This window comes from Pseudonaja textilis, chromosome 1 (assembly GCF_049901715.1).
Source record: "Pseudonaja textilis isolate UNSWEBS1 chromosome 1, rPseTex1.2, whole genome shotgun sequence".
NCBI lineage: Eukaryota > Metazoa > Chordata > Lepidosauria > Squamata > Elapidae > Pseudonaja > Pseudonaja textilis.
The window spans coordinates 46,421,796-46,437,512 of record NC_141990.1 but is presented as its reverse complement, the minus strand read 5'-3'; the positions used below and the strand labels follow the sequence as shown (position 1 = coordinate 46,437,512).

General features: G+C 36.6%; 1 protein-coding gene across 2 annotated transcripts in view; it reads left to right on the top strand.

Moving 5' to 3' along the window:
- Positions 1–15,362, top strand: part of NSL1 (NSL1 component of MIS12 kinetochore complex) — a 45,362-nt gene extending 30,000 nt beyond the window's left edge. Inside the window, exons 1-6 of one of the 2 annotated variants that reach the window (XM_026695776.2) lie at positions 11–307; positions 2,521–2,596; positions 4,970–5,100; positions 7,629–7,680; positions 13,113–13,180; positions 13,884–15,362. In XM_026695776.2, coding sequence (XP_026551561.2) covers positions 11–307; positions 2,521–2,596; positions 4,970–5,100; positions 7,629–7,680; positions 13,113–13,180; positions 13,884–14,159 — 900 coding nt within the window. In that variant the 3' untranslated portion in view covers positions 14,160–15,362. Of the gene's footprint in view, positions 1–10; positions 308–2,520; positions 2,597–4,969; positions 5,101–7,628; positions 7,681–13,112; positions 13,181–13,883 lie in introns of those variants that run through there. The other variant, XM_087933204.1, reaches the window with a different exon arrangement.
- The last annotated feature ends 355 nt before the right edge of the window (positions 15,363–15,717 follow it).

The window sequence follows — 15,717 nt, the reverse complement described above, 5'->3', positions numbered from 1 at the left end:
ACTGTCGGGGATGGCAAGGCGTGAAATGAGGATCGTTTGTTTCTACTTCCGGGTTGGGCGGGAAAGTCCGAACGGCTTTGAAAGAGAGCGGGAAACAACAACCGAGATGGAGGCGCCGCCGCCGCCGCCAACTGGGGCTGCGGCAGTTTGTTCTCCCGCGCCGCGCCAGGAGCCCCGAGTGCAGTGCCTGTCGCGCCGTTGGACGGCCGAGTTGCTGGATCACTTCAGACCTTTCGTGCGCAGACTCGGAGCCGGTCAGGCTGTGGAGACCGAGAATTTGGAGCAGGCTGTGGGGGAAGCGCTTTGGGTGAGGGGAGTCAGGCTGAGAGGGCTCGATCGGGGTGAGAGTTGGGCTGCTAAGGAGGGAATTGCTTTTCATTAAGATTACTTCTATCAGATGAAGATTTTAAATAAATATTGAATTGTGTGCGGGGCGTTGTTTGTTTGAATAGAGATTAATTCATTGTCCTAAATCAAGAGGCAACTGGACTTCTATAATCCAGGGTTCTATAATCTCATAGGATTTGAAATGGACACTTACTATGAGAACCATCATTAAAAAGACACAACGAAGAATGTTCTTGCTGTGTCGACACAGAAACTTCAGACTGCCCAAGAAGTTGCTGATACAAATTCTACAGAGGAATGATTAAAGCTGTCATTTGTACTTCTGGTTTTGGTACAGCAACCAAATGGGAACTGCATAGTTAGGACTGCACACCCAAGAGGCAACAGAGCTGAAGAAGCTTCTTGAATGAGAAGCGAAATGTCTTCAAAGAAAAAACAAAGTCCAGTTGCCTCTTGAAAAAGCACCTTTGGGACCACCATGGCCTGGATGACTGAGAATCTGTATAGACTCTTTGCCCTAAAATTCCTTTAATAGGCAGATGAATAACCTATGGCCCCAAATAAGTCTTCTACCGTTCTTAAAGAATGATTGCTGAAAACAGATATCTCAGATTCTTGTATCTTTTAGGTCAGAAACACACACAAGTTGTCATATAAGTTCTAAAATAAGCGTAACTATCAGAAACCGTCCTGAACATCTTTACATTTTCTCTCCCACTGATATGTACTGTGTGATGTGATCCTAAACACTTTAAACCCGAGAAATTATAAATGCAACATAAATGTTGCTGATTTTTAAATATAGAATGACAGCAGGTCATTTTATTTATTTGTGATTTCTTTTATGTGAAGCTAGGCAGTTAACTATCAATTGTAAAAAAAATTGAAAAGCAATATGGGAGCATAAGAAATACATAACAAAGATTCAAGAGAGAGATTGCTAAGTATCTTTGAAGAGATTTCACAATTAACACAGAAATTGTGGAAGTTGGCACTTCTGATGCTGATCTTAATTTTTAAAACTATCAGAAGAAGCCAATACAAACTAAGCTAGACTGGTAATTAATTACTAATGTCTTTAAAAGTTATTAATAGTATTTAAAATGAAGCCTTGGAACTAAAACAGCCAATAACTGAATAGATAAAACTGTGCAGATCATTCTGTTAGGAAAAGTTGCTCTTGTGTACTGTTTTTTTTTCTAAAATTTCAAAATGTGTTTGTTATGTTATGCTTGGAAATCCTGATAAGAGATCTTTCCTTAGTAAGTTTATTTAGATTTTGTGATTATGATAGTAAATAATGTAAACTAGTATGCTCTGCTTACTGTAAGTCAAGACTGACTTGATTGAGGTCATCTAATAAGTTCATAAAAGATGTGAGAAGGATTGTTTTTCAAATTGATAATGCCTCTGCCATTATTAACTTTGTATGCAACACCCCCCAAAATAAAACCATATTTTGAGTTCCAGAAAGCAATTTCTGACAATTGAATGCTAAAGAAGGTCTACCAGTTAGGATGTACTTTCTCTAGAGTACATGTCAGAGTTTTCCTTTTATTTTTTGTGGGAAATCTTTTAACTGGTAATAATTAATAGTGAAAACAGACAAGAGAAGTCAAAGGTTCTTTGCAATTATTCTCTTGATAGAAATTAATAGTATCTTTCTGTATATGAAGTACAATCTGAACTGGACAATTTGTGTCAGAAAGGGCAGTGATCTTATTACATCCATTAATTTGCCTTGAGTTTTCTGTTTAGCAACAGAGGGTTTTTTTCTGGTATTTGTGAGTGTATTAATAGAGTTGAATTTGGCATTCATTTCTTCTTATGAAAATACTAGTATCTGTAATGAGATTTATTCCCCATAATTTTGTGTATTGTCATGCAAAAGTGTTTGAAGCCTTGTTGCGGAATGTTGGAATGTACTGAAGCTTGGAAACTATCTTGTAATTTATCTGTCAACATGACATCATTGTGCTTGTAAATATTGTGGACTTGTTTTGCTGAATGGATGTGCTTTGTTAGATTGCTGTTTATCAATGTACTGTTTATCAATCTCATTCGTTCTTGCTGGTCCATTTTGTGATCCAGTATTGGCATTTAAAGGTATCTTTTTGAGAATTCTGACATTATATATTCATATCTGTATATATTTTTGTTCATTTGGTACAGAACTTTGAAACAGCTGTACAAGAGAATATCACTGTTAATGGGCAGCCATGGCAGGAGTCATCAGATCTTCAAAATGGTATATTAATTTAAAAGTATCTTTAGAGTTAATATGCAAGGTCTTGACTAATACTATTGGAAAGGCTTATTCATAAGAAATTATAGGTGGTCCTCAACTTACAACAGGACATTTAGTGACCATTCAAAGTTACAACAGCACTGAAAAATGTGACTAATTGACCAGCAAAGTCAATTGGGAAGCCAGATTCACTTAACTACTGTGTTATTAATTTTCAACTGCAGTGATTCACTTAACAAATATTTCACTTAACAACAACAATGTTGGGTTCAGTTGTGGTCGAAAATTGAGGAGTACCTGTATTTTATTGTGAACAGAATTACTCAGTCTCTGTTGTAATAGAATTCCTTGCAATGTTAATCTGGTTTAAAAATATTAGGTATAGATACAGTATGGTGAGGAGACTTAACATAATAGATCATGTACTTTATATGCAAACATTTTCTGTTCTTTTCCTGTCGTCTCAGATTAAAGGGTCTGCTACTGCCATCTGTTGGCTTGTTATAATTTGTGGATGACAGTTTATAATTATATAAGACACTCTACTTTAAAATGATGGGAATTAATAACAACATTTGTAGAAAAGTTGTACTATATTTCTTTTCAATTTCATTGCAATTGAATTATTGACTCTTTTTTTAATTTGCTATTTTATTTTAAGTAGCAGTGGTGAATTCTGCAGAGCCAGTTTTGTATCATGGTTAAAGTACAAGGCTAAAAACTAAGAGATAATGAATTCAAATCCTGTCTTAGACCAAAGACAGCTGGGTGACCTTGGGCCAGTCATATTCTCTTCAGCCCTAGGAAAGAAGCAGTGGCAAATCACTTTGAAATCTTGCCAAGAAAATTGTAAGCACTTGTCCAGACAGTTGCTAGGAGTAAGCACTGGCTCAAAGGCACCAAAATAAAAATTCTTATCAGACTATTAGATGGCAGCAAACCAGTACACCATTCTATATTTATTAGCTGTCTAGATTTTTGCAACCCACAACTGGTATCCATACTCAAGTACAATTATGCTTATAATTTAAAACCACTTTGTGGAGCTGAGGGGTATTTGGAATTCCTGATGTGAACATATATTTTTATGAAACTGAATACTTAGGTATTTGAACTTTTGGAGGAGTCCAGATTTCAAGGTACTAAGCAAGCCTAAATAATTAGTGTCCATATGTGTTTAAATTTTAAATGCTTCATATAGAAAGATGGATGAATGGTGTTGGTTATTTTTTGAGTTTTGGATAAATTTCTTTCTCCAGAATTTTTTTAAAGTAACTCATATTTAACCATTGAGGCTTTTCAAAATACTTGGTAACATAGTACCAGTATAGGTAATCCTTGAGTTATGCAGGTCATTTAATGACTGTTTAAAGTTACAACAACCTTGGAATGAGTGCTTTATTAGCCATAAGACGTTTTCACCTGTTGTAAAATGTCTCACCACCCCCTCCTTTAGTCAAGTGATCCCATTTCGGAGACTTTATAACTGGTTCACATTTATGACCAATTGCCAAGCACCCCAAAATAGGAACTCCATTTGCAATCTTTTCTGCTGGCTTCCCCAGAAAATCAATGCAGATACTGGCAGAGATGGTTCCAAGCAGAGGGGACAGAGGGGAGTTTAAGTCTTCCACAGGCAGCAGGAACAGAGCAAGATACTGAAGATTTCAGCACCATAGCCCCCTCCCCCATGCAGTGAGGGAAGCTGAAATCTTTCAGCTGGCTGCAGGAACATTTGACAGCCAAAGGGTTGCCTACTGATGGATTTTATCTGCCAGAAGGCAGACCTTAACGACCTAGATTAATAACTGCAAGTGGAAGTGCAGTCATTGAATGAAGCAATCACATGGCATTTCACTTAATGACTGCTTTGCTCAATGACTGAGATTCCATTACAAATTGTGGTCATTGAGTGAGGACTACCTATACCTGTATTTTTATTTTTACTTGGAGAAGAGTTCCAGTCAGTTTGTTGCATGTGATTCTTTGTTTCTTTTTCAGTTAAAATGATTTATGTCAAGAAACTAGTCTGTTTCCAGGCAATAATTTCTAAGCAAAATTTTATTAGACGGTTAATTCTTACAGTTTTGATGCAGTAAATCATCAGTTGGTTTGCTTTTGTGTTGGTTTCCTTTTTATGGGTTTATCATACAGTTTGTCGTTTAACATAAATTCAAATTTGTTTCACAATTTTAATTTTAATAATAAATAAAAAATTCACTGTAATAAATCTTTTCTGTTCCCTTTATACTTTCATGTATACCTGGTCAAGATGATGATATATGTATCTTTTTCTATGCCAATTAAGTTAAAAATAAATCTACATACTATACTCTTCAAATATTAAACATTTCTATTTTTGTTGTAAAACAGACACAGACATTAAACTCCTTGAAGACCAGCTTGATGAATTAATTGTGGAAGTATCTTCCAAGCGTAATCAGTATCCTAGAAAAATGCAAATAAATGTTGTTAAAGGCATTAAAATGCAACAAAAATTGTTGGTGAGTAATTTAAATTGTAAATCATTGGGTGAAAATATTTACTTTGAGGGAATCATAATGATTTACTTACTGCAGTAGCAAATGTCTGTGAATATCAGATTATAGTGTAGGAGCCTAGTTTAATAAGTTACTATGCTAAGGTAATGTTTTGATCCAAGGCTCTTCAAACTTGGCAAGTTTAAGGCTTGTCAACTTCAACTCCCAGAATTCCTGAGCTAACTTGACTAGAGGAGGAATTCTGGGAGTTGAAGTCCACAAGTCTTAAAGCTGTCAAATTTGAAGACCCCTGTTTTGATCTCTAAAATCTATTATAAATTATTGTGGTACAGGGAAATACATATGCCTACTTAAAGCTTTAAAAAATGTTTATTGCAGGGAGGTTCAGAATAGACACATACAGCCAGTACTTATTTTATTGCGGACATTGTTAGTTTTTTATAGTCATCCCTTTTAGTACAAGACTCTGGGTTCTAGATGGTGTGTATGTGTGCATGCATGTGTGCACATATATGCATATACATGCATACATACATACAAACATACATACATACATACTATATCAAAAAATTAATAGCCAGGGTAACCACAACTGTACATAACATTAAGTGCAGCCACTGCACAGACTAGTTCACTCTCCATGTCTTTTGGCAAAACCATGTTTTCAGACCCTTGCAAAAAGTCAATAGATTGGGAGAGATGAGGTTCCACATGCAGGAGCCATGACAGAAAAGTTTTTCCTTCTTAGCTCTCCCAGACAATGCCAGGACCAAAGTGTGTTCTTCCTGCCATACCTGGTGGAGTAAGTAGTCATAGTTGAGAGAGAGACAATCTGAGATAACCCTTGAATTATACCCAGAAGCAAACTGGCAACTAACACAACCCACAGGGAGAAGTGTAACATAGCCCGATCAAGGGGTGCAAATAAGTCTTACAAAGACACATGTTGCATCTCAATGTAGAAAGTATCACAGTAATCCATACGAAAGATAACCAAGGCATGAGTGATTGTAAGCAGGACATGATTTCTATGCTAATCAAGTAGTGTGTTTTAGTGTTATGTAAGTGAAAATATTTACAAAATCAGTATGTACATAAGATGATACAATAATAAATCTTAACCAGTTAACCTCTCAAGTTTTTTTCTTTCACTATTCATTTGTACTCTATTATGGCTTTTTCTTCCCCTCCTTATCTCAATTACTGGAATGTCAGTTCTCCCAGTTTTTTGCTAACAAACAAAGGCATTAATTCACATAGTTCCACTGTTTTGCTACTGAATCTCCAAACACAAATCACAATATCTTTTCCTGGTCTTTCCATACTCTTTCAAGTCAGTTCCTGATCTTACTTCTTGTCCCAGAACCAGAATCTCTGTACTTGGCAGGAGGACATATGTGCCATTGTATAGGTGCCTTCTAGCATTTTCCCCATTCTGCCTATGTGCTGTTTGTTTTGGGGCAGGTAAACATTCTAGTTTTGTCTGACTGGCTTTCTGAGGACACTTAAGTTGCATATTTGAGAACACTTGCTTTGCTGTTTTTTCTTAAATATATTTTTATTGTTTTCAAACAAGATTAAAATACAAAATACAGAACTCCAATAAAAAAGGTTGTGAGTAAAAGGAAAATATCTGTAAAACATTTTCAGGAAACCAGTAAGACGGGAGAAGTGGCCATTCACTTACTTACAATCACTGATACATTTTTTAAATAAAAGTCTGAATTTTTTAAAATAAGAAATCTACCTTATGCTAAGTCTTGCAGCAGGGGGCACTGTTTTATTAGTCATCCAAATTGCTTTAAAGTTAGATAATACCGAAATTTGATTATTCAGATTAGAATATAAAATATATTGTAATAACAGCATTTAATTCACCTAGGTAATTCTCCCTTACCAGCAGTAATTGGGAATGGGAACTCTGTCACTAAACAGTGCAGTTGTAACTTATGACAGCAGTCTCAGTTGCCACTGTTAAGAGAATCCTAAATGGTCACACAGCATCCTGTAGTCATATGATATGAACCTCCTGCCAGCTTCCCTGTTGATTCCATTTGTCAAAAGCCAGCAGTGGAAGTCATAAATGACAATCATGTGACTGTGGAACTTTGCAATATCATAATTGTGAGCCAGTTGCCAAGCTTGCTACCCATTATCGTGAGTACACTGCAGTGGTCACAACTATAAAGACCTGCCATAAGTGCTCCTTGTTCAGCACCATAACTTCAGAAGGTCATTAAAAGATTAGAATACAGAATAACAGGGTTGGAAGGGACTTTGAGGTCTTCTTCCAACCCCCGCTTAAGCAGGAAACCCTATACAGTATATGTGATGAGACAGCAAAACCTGCTTTTGCTAAATATACAAATCAAAAAATAGCCAGTTTTACAGAGATGTATTACATATATGTACTTGGATAAGAACGTTCATTTGCTTAAGATTCAAATGTTTTAACCAAGAATTAAGTCACATTTTAGAAGTTATAATGCAAACAAAGGAGATGTTTTAAATGCATCTGTTTGTCTGTTTAGGGCTATCAACCTTTTGTGAACTGTCAAGACATAAAAGTGGAACCTTCTCAAGGTAATTTTCTGAAATGATGTGCTTCATTTCTTTCCATAGAATATGGAAATTGTATGTTTTAAGCACTTCATAAGTCTCTGATCTTTTCTTGAATGGACCTCTTTCATCACCAGAACCAAACCAGATATCTTATAACTTAGCTTATTCATATGACATAAGCTTTTGTGGACTAGACAGCATGCCAGTAGTTAAAGGAAAGAGTATTATTTGGCAGGTACATAAAAGTGCTGAGTAATAAGGAGAAAGAGGAAGGAAGGAAGGAAAAAAGAAAGGAAAAGGAGACAAGACATAATCTGGCAATATGTGGGAACATTTTATGCTTCTGATGTGAATTCAAGGGGGGAAAAAAGCAATAACGTGCAGTCTCTAAGACAGCCTTTTCCAACCTTTTTGCCCTGGAAAAACCCTTGAAAGTTCAGGTCTCAGGGAACCCCTGCATAAGAATGGTGAAAGTACAAAACTTCATAATAACATTCACTTTTACCCTACACAGTCCACAATTTGCAATGTTAAAAGAACAGCAAAGTGGTGGACTGGCAACTAAATTGGAGTGTGTAAAAAACCCCAATCACTGAGCACTAGCATGGTGTGTGCAAAGTTTAAACAGTGATGCTTATTTTTTTCAGTTATGCTTTCAAAACTCTTGACTGATAAAAAATACTTAAGATTAAAAAAGTTTATGATTTTGGGTCCAATGCTTTGCAGGAAAAAAACAGAATGCCATATAAAGTTTATAGTTTAAATTCTATCACTTTCCAAGCCATAGTGTTTAGACCAGTGTTGGGCAATTAATTTTCCCACATGAGAAACTGAGACAATAGGTTGAACTTAAATCTGCTCAGAATTAATTTTATTGCTTTATGCAAAGAAGTAAATTATATCATTTTATTAGATGCTATTGGTAAGAACACATGTTATGATAAGGCTATGAAAATGTGGAGTAGGTACAAATATAGCAGTAAAAAATAGTAAAAACACCAATCATATCACTATTTCATTTTATTTTTAGCATAACATATGAATTCACTTACTAAGGCAAATATGACATTTTACTATCAAATTTAAACTTGGCTTCAGGTAACATTTCTTCTCACTTGAAATCATTGCTAATTTATTTGCAATGAAGAATTATTGCATACAAATTTGTGCCACAAGTTTCACGTGCTGGTTGGATTATAAAGTAAAACTATTTGATCAATCACAATTAAAAGAAAATCTAAAGTGGAAATAATGTTTAGGAAAACGTGCAACTATATGGTGAAAGAACTTACTTGCACAATCTGGAATTTGCATCTATCCCTGTGGTGACTACAGTCACCAGAAACGAAAGATAGAATTATAGGCTTTCATTTCCTTATTTCATTTCCCATGTTTTGGAAGCAGTGTAAAGATCTAGTTTTAAAAATACTTAATCTGATGTACAATCCTGTAATATTATACCAGGGCAAACATATTTATAAGCATTGCTGGGATAGATTTATTGGAGTAATCTAGTTTCTTTTCAAATGAGGTTAATTGACCTTGGAAAAACCCGCAAGCAGTTGTTTTGTAATCATTTTACAATACATAGTATGCTGTAACTCTTCCCATTATTCCTATTTTACAGATGGAATGCAGAAGTGAAGGGCAATAACTTGTCCAAGCTCAGTCAAGTTAACTATAAGTCGCCCAGAAAGAATTTATTATTGTTATAATACTTTCAGTTTTCATTGAGTTTTAGAAAGAGGACAGTTCTCAGCTCAATGAGTTTCTAATATAAAAGGTAGCAAATGTAAAGAGAGTCAATATTTTTATATTTGAACTCCTTTTTTAAGGGTGCCTCTGATTCAGTGTTGGCTCCTGACAAATACCTGGACAAGTCTCTGCTGTTTTCTGTGCAATCTTTTGGAACTGGTTTACCATTTTCTTCCTCCTAGGGCTGAGAAAGAGTGGCTGGCTCATAGTCACCCATCTGGATTACAACTACTTATGGTTGGTTATAGTAGGAAAATAGAAATTAGACTTAGGGAAGAGATTCAAAGAGCAAAGCTGGAACATTGCACAGATGCTTGGGAAAGCAAATCAGGAAACAAGAACAGTGAAGATATATGGGAAAACACCACCCTAGGATTATTAAGACTAGCAGACAAAGAACTGCATGTTCTAGAGGCTTTTTATTATATTTGTTTCTAGCTTTAACTTTTTTAATTGTACCTGCAAAAAGCAGTACTAACATGCCACAATTTGCAAACTTTTGCTTTTGCTGATATTGGGTGGGGGTGGGGGGTTTGCTGTATAGTCACCAACAAAGTTTAAAGGGTTCAAACTGAACATTTGGTGTGGCCATAGAGTTTTTTATCTGTATATTTATTTTGAATAATCGATATGGCTACTTGTCTCATAGCAGTGAGTTTTTTCAGCTTATGAAAATTTTGAATTCAAAATTTGAAACCAACACCCCCCCCCCCCGCTTCCCCAATACGCAGCCAAATTGCGATTATTTAGTGAGGGTCTTCCTGAAAAATAAACAAGATACTGTTCCATAGAAGGAAGAAACAAATATAGCCGATGAAGAAAATTGCATGGGCGGTTTGGAGGGGGTGGATTGTGCCTTTGACTCCTGGTGGCTGTCTAAAGTAGCCCTACAGTTTTCTTGGCAAGATTTCAGAAATGATTTGCCATTGCCTTCCTAGAGCCAAGCATTGCTCAAGATACACTGCTTGGATGTGTACTCATTTGTTTTTATCTGAAAAGTGATTTCCCAAATTTTTTGAGTTGAGAAAGGTTACTTGTGAGTCAAAGCGGATTTTGTGAATTTGTATTTTCCTGAACATGTAGATTTGTCCTTGGAAAGTCTTAGATAACTTTCTTGATTATTCCTCCCTTTTCCCTGGAAACTTATATTGTGAAGTTTTTAGAAGATGTGTTGACCTATACCCGTGATGGCAAACCTATGGCATGTGTGCCAGAGATGGCATGCAGGACCCTCTCTCTGGGCACACGAGTTGTCATCCCAGCTCAGCTCTGCTGCGCATGCGCCTCCCATCAGCCAGCTAGTCTTTGGGTCTCTGCTATGCATGCGTGGGGGAGTGGCCTGCGCGGGAGTCACGTGCGCATGTGGGGGAGAACATGCGGGTATTGCATGTGCAGGGGGTGGGGTGCATACACAGGAGTCACGCACACATGTGAGGCAAATGCACAGGGGGTCGGGTGCACGCACGGGGGTCGGGTGCACATGCACAGGGGAGTTGATGCATGTGCGGGATTGTGCATGCGCAGGGTGTGTGGGTGTTGCATTTTGGGGATGCGAACACACACTTTGGGCACTTGGTGCCAAAAAGGATAGCTATCATTGACTATACACTCCTCTAGCTCATATGTTTACTGCATATTGTAGCAGTATAGAAGTAGACAATTTTGTATGGGTGATTTTTAAGAAATATTCAGAGAAAGCTTGAAGGTTCACTGTGGCCTCAAACCCTGTATGTAATTGTATTAAAAAACTAATTTTATATAATGCTTTGCAGTTATAATTTTGGCATACAGGTAATCCTTGACTTACTACAGTTCATTTACTGACCGTTCAAAGAACACTGGAAAAAGTGACTTATGACCATTTTTCACACTTATGACTGTTGCAGCATCTCCATGGTCACAAGGTTTACATTTGGATGCTTGACAATTGGTTCATATTTATGATGGTTGCAGTGTCCCAGTATCATGTGATCATCTCTTGCAACCTTCTAACAAGCAAAATCAATGGTGAAGCGAGATTCATTTAATAACTGTGCTACAACTGCAGTGATTCACTTAACAAATGTGGCAAAAAAAAGTCATAAAATGGGACAAAACTCATGTAACAAATTTCTCATTTAGCAACATAAATTCTGGGCTCAATTGTTGTAAGTCAAGGACTTACCTGTACTTTATATCATCTCTTCTAATAGAGATTATAATTACAACTACTATTTACTGTTCTTCATTACTGATGTGGATTTGATATACTGTACAGTTTAGAACGCAACACAGTATTTTCCAGATAGATTAATCTAGGATTTATGCAGTTTTGAATTAAATACAGCAGTTCTAGGAATTTCCCTCTCAGAATTCTGATGATTAGGGTTCAAGAGCTGCAAGAAGAAAAGGCATCTGTTGAACTTCTGGAAATCAGCATTTATGACGTTAGATACAATAGTGATGAAAAATTTGTGGAAGAATAGGAGACAAATAGTTTATGGCAGTATAAATACATATGTGTAACAGTTTAATTTCAGAAGTTTCTGTCAGAAAACCTGTTTTAAAATAAATATTAGGCTAAAATGGGAAATTAATAACAACTTTTTGCTTTTTGCTCCTTTGTATAGCTTTGTTTTAAAATACTATGAAATTGCAATACACAAGAGCTTTTATTTATCCAACAGTACATATTAGAAGTTTTAGAAATTTGTGGGAGAAGCTGGCAGGTTAGGGATTGTGAAATCCTGGAAGACAATGTTTATTGACAAGTCTGCTGTTATTTTTCTGTTTGTTTTACAGTGTAATTATTCATTTCTTCCAAGGAGTTCTGATTAGTTTAACTATTTTTTGTCATCCTTTTGCAACTATGTATGGTTTAGGAGGAGGTATGACCAATCTAAAGCATTGGTAAATTGAGTTGAATGCTGAATATGGATTTTGAATGAAGTATCTCTAATTGAGTTTCCTTAGAATCTCACTATATCAGGGGCGTGAAATTCAAGGACTGGGGGCCAGATCCGTCCCGTGGGGTGCTTAGATCTGGCCCGCAGAGCTGCTCTGGGAACAGTGAAGGACTAACCCACGATGCCTCTGCCAGCAAAAACAGAGCTCAGAAGGGCCCTCCCAAGCTCCATTTTTCCTGGCAGAGGGTTGTGGGAGGCTGTCGAAACCGAAAATGGAGCTCAGGAGCCCATTTTTTCTGCAGAGCGCTTGGGCCGCCACAGGCACCCCCAACACAAGTGACATTGAACTGGCCATGCCCACCCTAGCGATGCCCACCCCGATCCCTGAGGTCAAACACAACCCTGATGCAGCCCTCAATGAAATCAAGTTTGACTTCTCTGCACTATATCGTCTGAGTATGTATGTATGTGATAGGAAAAGGGTTTATTTTTAGTTTTGCATATTTCAGAAGTGATTGTATATTTAACTCATTGAATGTCACAGTATATAATTGCTTATCAAAAATAAATTGATAGTAAATTGCAGAATGAAGTAACATGGTCCACAAAACATTTGTACTTTTTAAAATTTTGGAACTTTTATTTTTAAAAGTTGAATAAAATAGTGTCTTTGGAATAGTAGATTGCCCATGATACTGTCTCAATATCAATTCCTCCCCTCCTCTCTCTCTTTTACATTACAGTGCAGCAGATCGATATTTTTCTTGGTTTATCTTCTCAGATAATATATGAATCTTTTCTTTTTTTTACCAGATCAGTCTATGGTAGAACTGAGACTTTCAACAAAAACTTTGTCTAGACATAGTGGAGAATCATTTAAGGTGAGATTTCTAAAGATACAATGGGATGTATCTAGATTCAGTTGATTAATTGACATAATGGGTTATGCATTAATGACTCAACTCCAACTGACATAAGATAGCTGTAAGTAGAAAAAGTCTGGTCCAAATTAGTAGCATTCATAAGCTAGAAATATAACTACTTGAAAAATTACATGTTCCAGTCCTCAAATGCTTCACTATTCTCTGGGATGCAATGCAATGCTAGTTCTAGAAAGGTTTGTGTCTTTCCAGAAGTGTATTTTCCAGGTGGTGTTCTACTTAGAATCCAGTCTCCAAATATCCATTTCCAGGGAATGCATAGTTTTACAAATTCCTAACTTTTACTTGTTGCCAAGCAATAAGACACTTGTGAAAACATGATTCATTAACTATTTTAAGAAAAAAACTATAGGGGTCTCTTATTTTTCAAGTGAATAGATCTATTCAGAACTTGTCTGGTGTACTTAGTGTCATCTAGGTATGCTTTGAATCTACAACTCCCAAAATTTCAGTCCTTTTAAATGTGTACTGAAATTACAAAGTGGTTTTAGGAAAAGTTGTAAAACATATATGAATTAAATTTTAATGTACTATTGTTAAAATTCATTAAAGCGGTTTAGGAATTCTAGTACTCCAAGAGTACTAGTAATAGCTCAATTTGAATAATCTGGAATTGTTTTTGTTTTTCTCCTGCCATCTCCAGTCCCTGTCATCCCTTGTGGAAAGAGCAGAAGGCTTCTCAAAAGCATTGTCTTTACAACAAACTTTGGAACAGTGCAGACTCCATCAAGAAATCATGTTTGTCTCTGAAGTTGAAAAAGAGAATAAAAACGATGTCAAAAATCTTACATCACAAGTGGAAGTTATACCTTCACAAACTGCTATCAGTAATTCTGTTGTACTCAAAATAAAGAGATCATCGTGTTCTCCACAGAGACGCTACCCACTCCAACAAAGAAAACTTAGTCATGATACTTGAACACTTTTTTGGAGAGATCATTGCATAGCCTTTGATTTTTTGTTTGTTTGTTTGTTTATATAGCATCCTTAGCGATCCCCTCGAATCCATATAACCAAACAAATTTTGTTTGATAGTGATGAAATTCGATACTGGATCCCTTTATATAGCTACTCTGTAAAATACCTAAGCATATTATTAAATTTGAACATTATTCTTTGAAACTAAATTTGCCTACAGTATATTACAGCAGGATGATCTTCTACAAGGACTTTCACTTGTTTATGAATGCTTTAATGCTTAATTGCTTGAATAGTAATTTCTCCAAACATTAGGTAAGAGCATTATCTATGCTCTTGATCCATGAAATTGTACATTTCCATAGCAGTGATTCTTACTGAGTCAAACTTTAAAAGAACTATGAGCAGAGCATCTGCAACTGGAATTTCAGAGAACTGAAATCCTTTAAATGCACATAGTATCTAGTTCCCTGAAACTGTGGATTTCTAGATCAGTATAATTTTTTAATGAGCTCAACTTCTATATATGTTCATTGTAGCTATAAGCTGGGGTTAAAAATTAAAGTATTTAGCTGCAGATTGTGTCTTCACTAAAGTCTAAAAACCAATGAGGAAAAAGTATTCGGTGCTAATATACAGGTAGTGTCATGCCCCTGTTGGAGACTGACTCCGAGGGAGAGGAGGAACAGCTGACAGGGAGTGGAAGTGTGGCTCCAGAGGTTGTGAGGGAGGCTAGGGAAGGGCAAAGGCCAGCTGTCAGTCAGGAAGATCCAGGCCCATCCCCTCTTCATCCTAAGACATGCGCGGAGGAACGGAGAAGGGAACAATGTGGCTTACGGGAGATGAAGTGGCCATGATCCCCCACATTGGTGCAGCTGGGGGGAAATAGTATAAAGGAGGGGCGTTTAAAACAGCGTTGCTAGAAGCAAAGTGAGTTATTTCTGGCTGAGGTTTATCTTGGTTGGCGTTCTTCCAACCGACTGTACCTTGTTATCTTCTTTAAGGTTGTAATTAATTATTCTGGTCTGTCGTGGAAATTCCTTTACTGCAGTTTGTTTTGGTTTTTTGATTTCTCCCATTATCTGTTATTTGAGTTTGGACTGTATTTCTTTAATTTGGAGACTATTTTGGAAAGAGTTTAATCTCCAACTGCGAACAATTGAACAGTGAGGCCAAGTTGGAGGCATTAAAGGAAATTTATTTACGTTTGGGAATTTATTACGTGTGTGCTGCTTCCTGGGTCATCACAGGTAGTCATTGACTTATAACAGTTCATTTAGTGACCGTTCAAAGTTGCAACGACTTGTGACCGCTTTTCACATGACTGTTGCTCACATGATCAAAATTCGGATGCTTGGTACCTGGTTCACATTAATGACAGTTACAGGGTCCCAGGATCATGTGATCACCTTTGATTACCTTTGGACAAGCAATGTCAATGGGAAAGCCAGATTCATTTAACAACAATGCTACTAACTTAAATCTGCCATGATTCACTTAACAACTGTGGCAAGAAAGGTTGTCATATAGGGCAAAACTCACTTAACAAATACCTCACT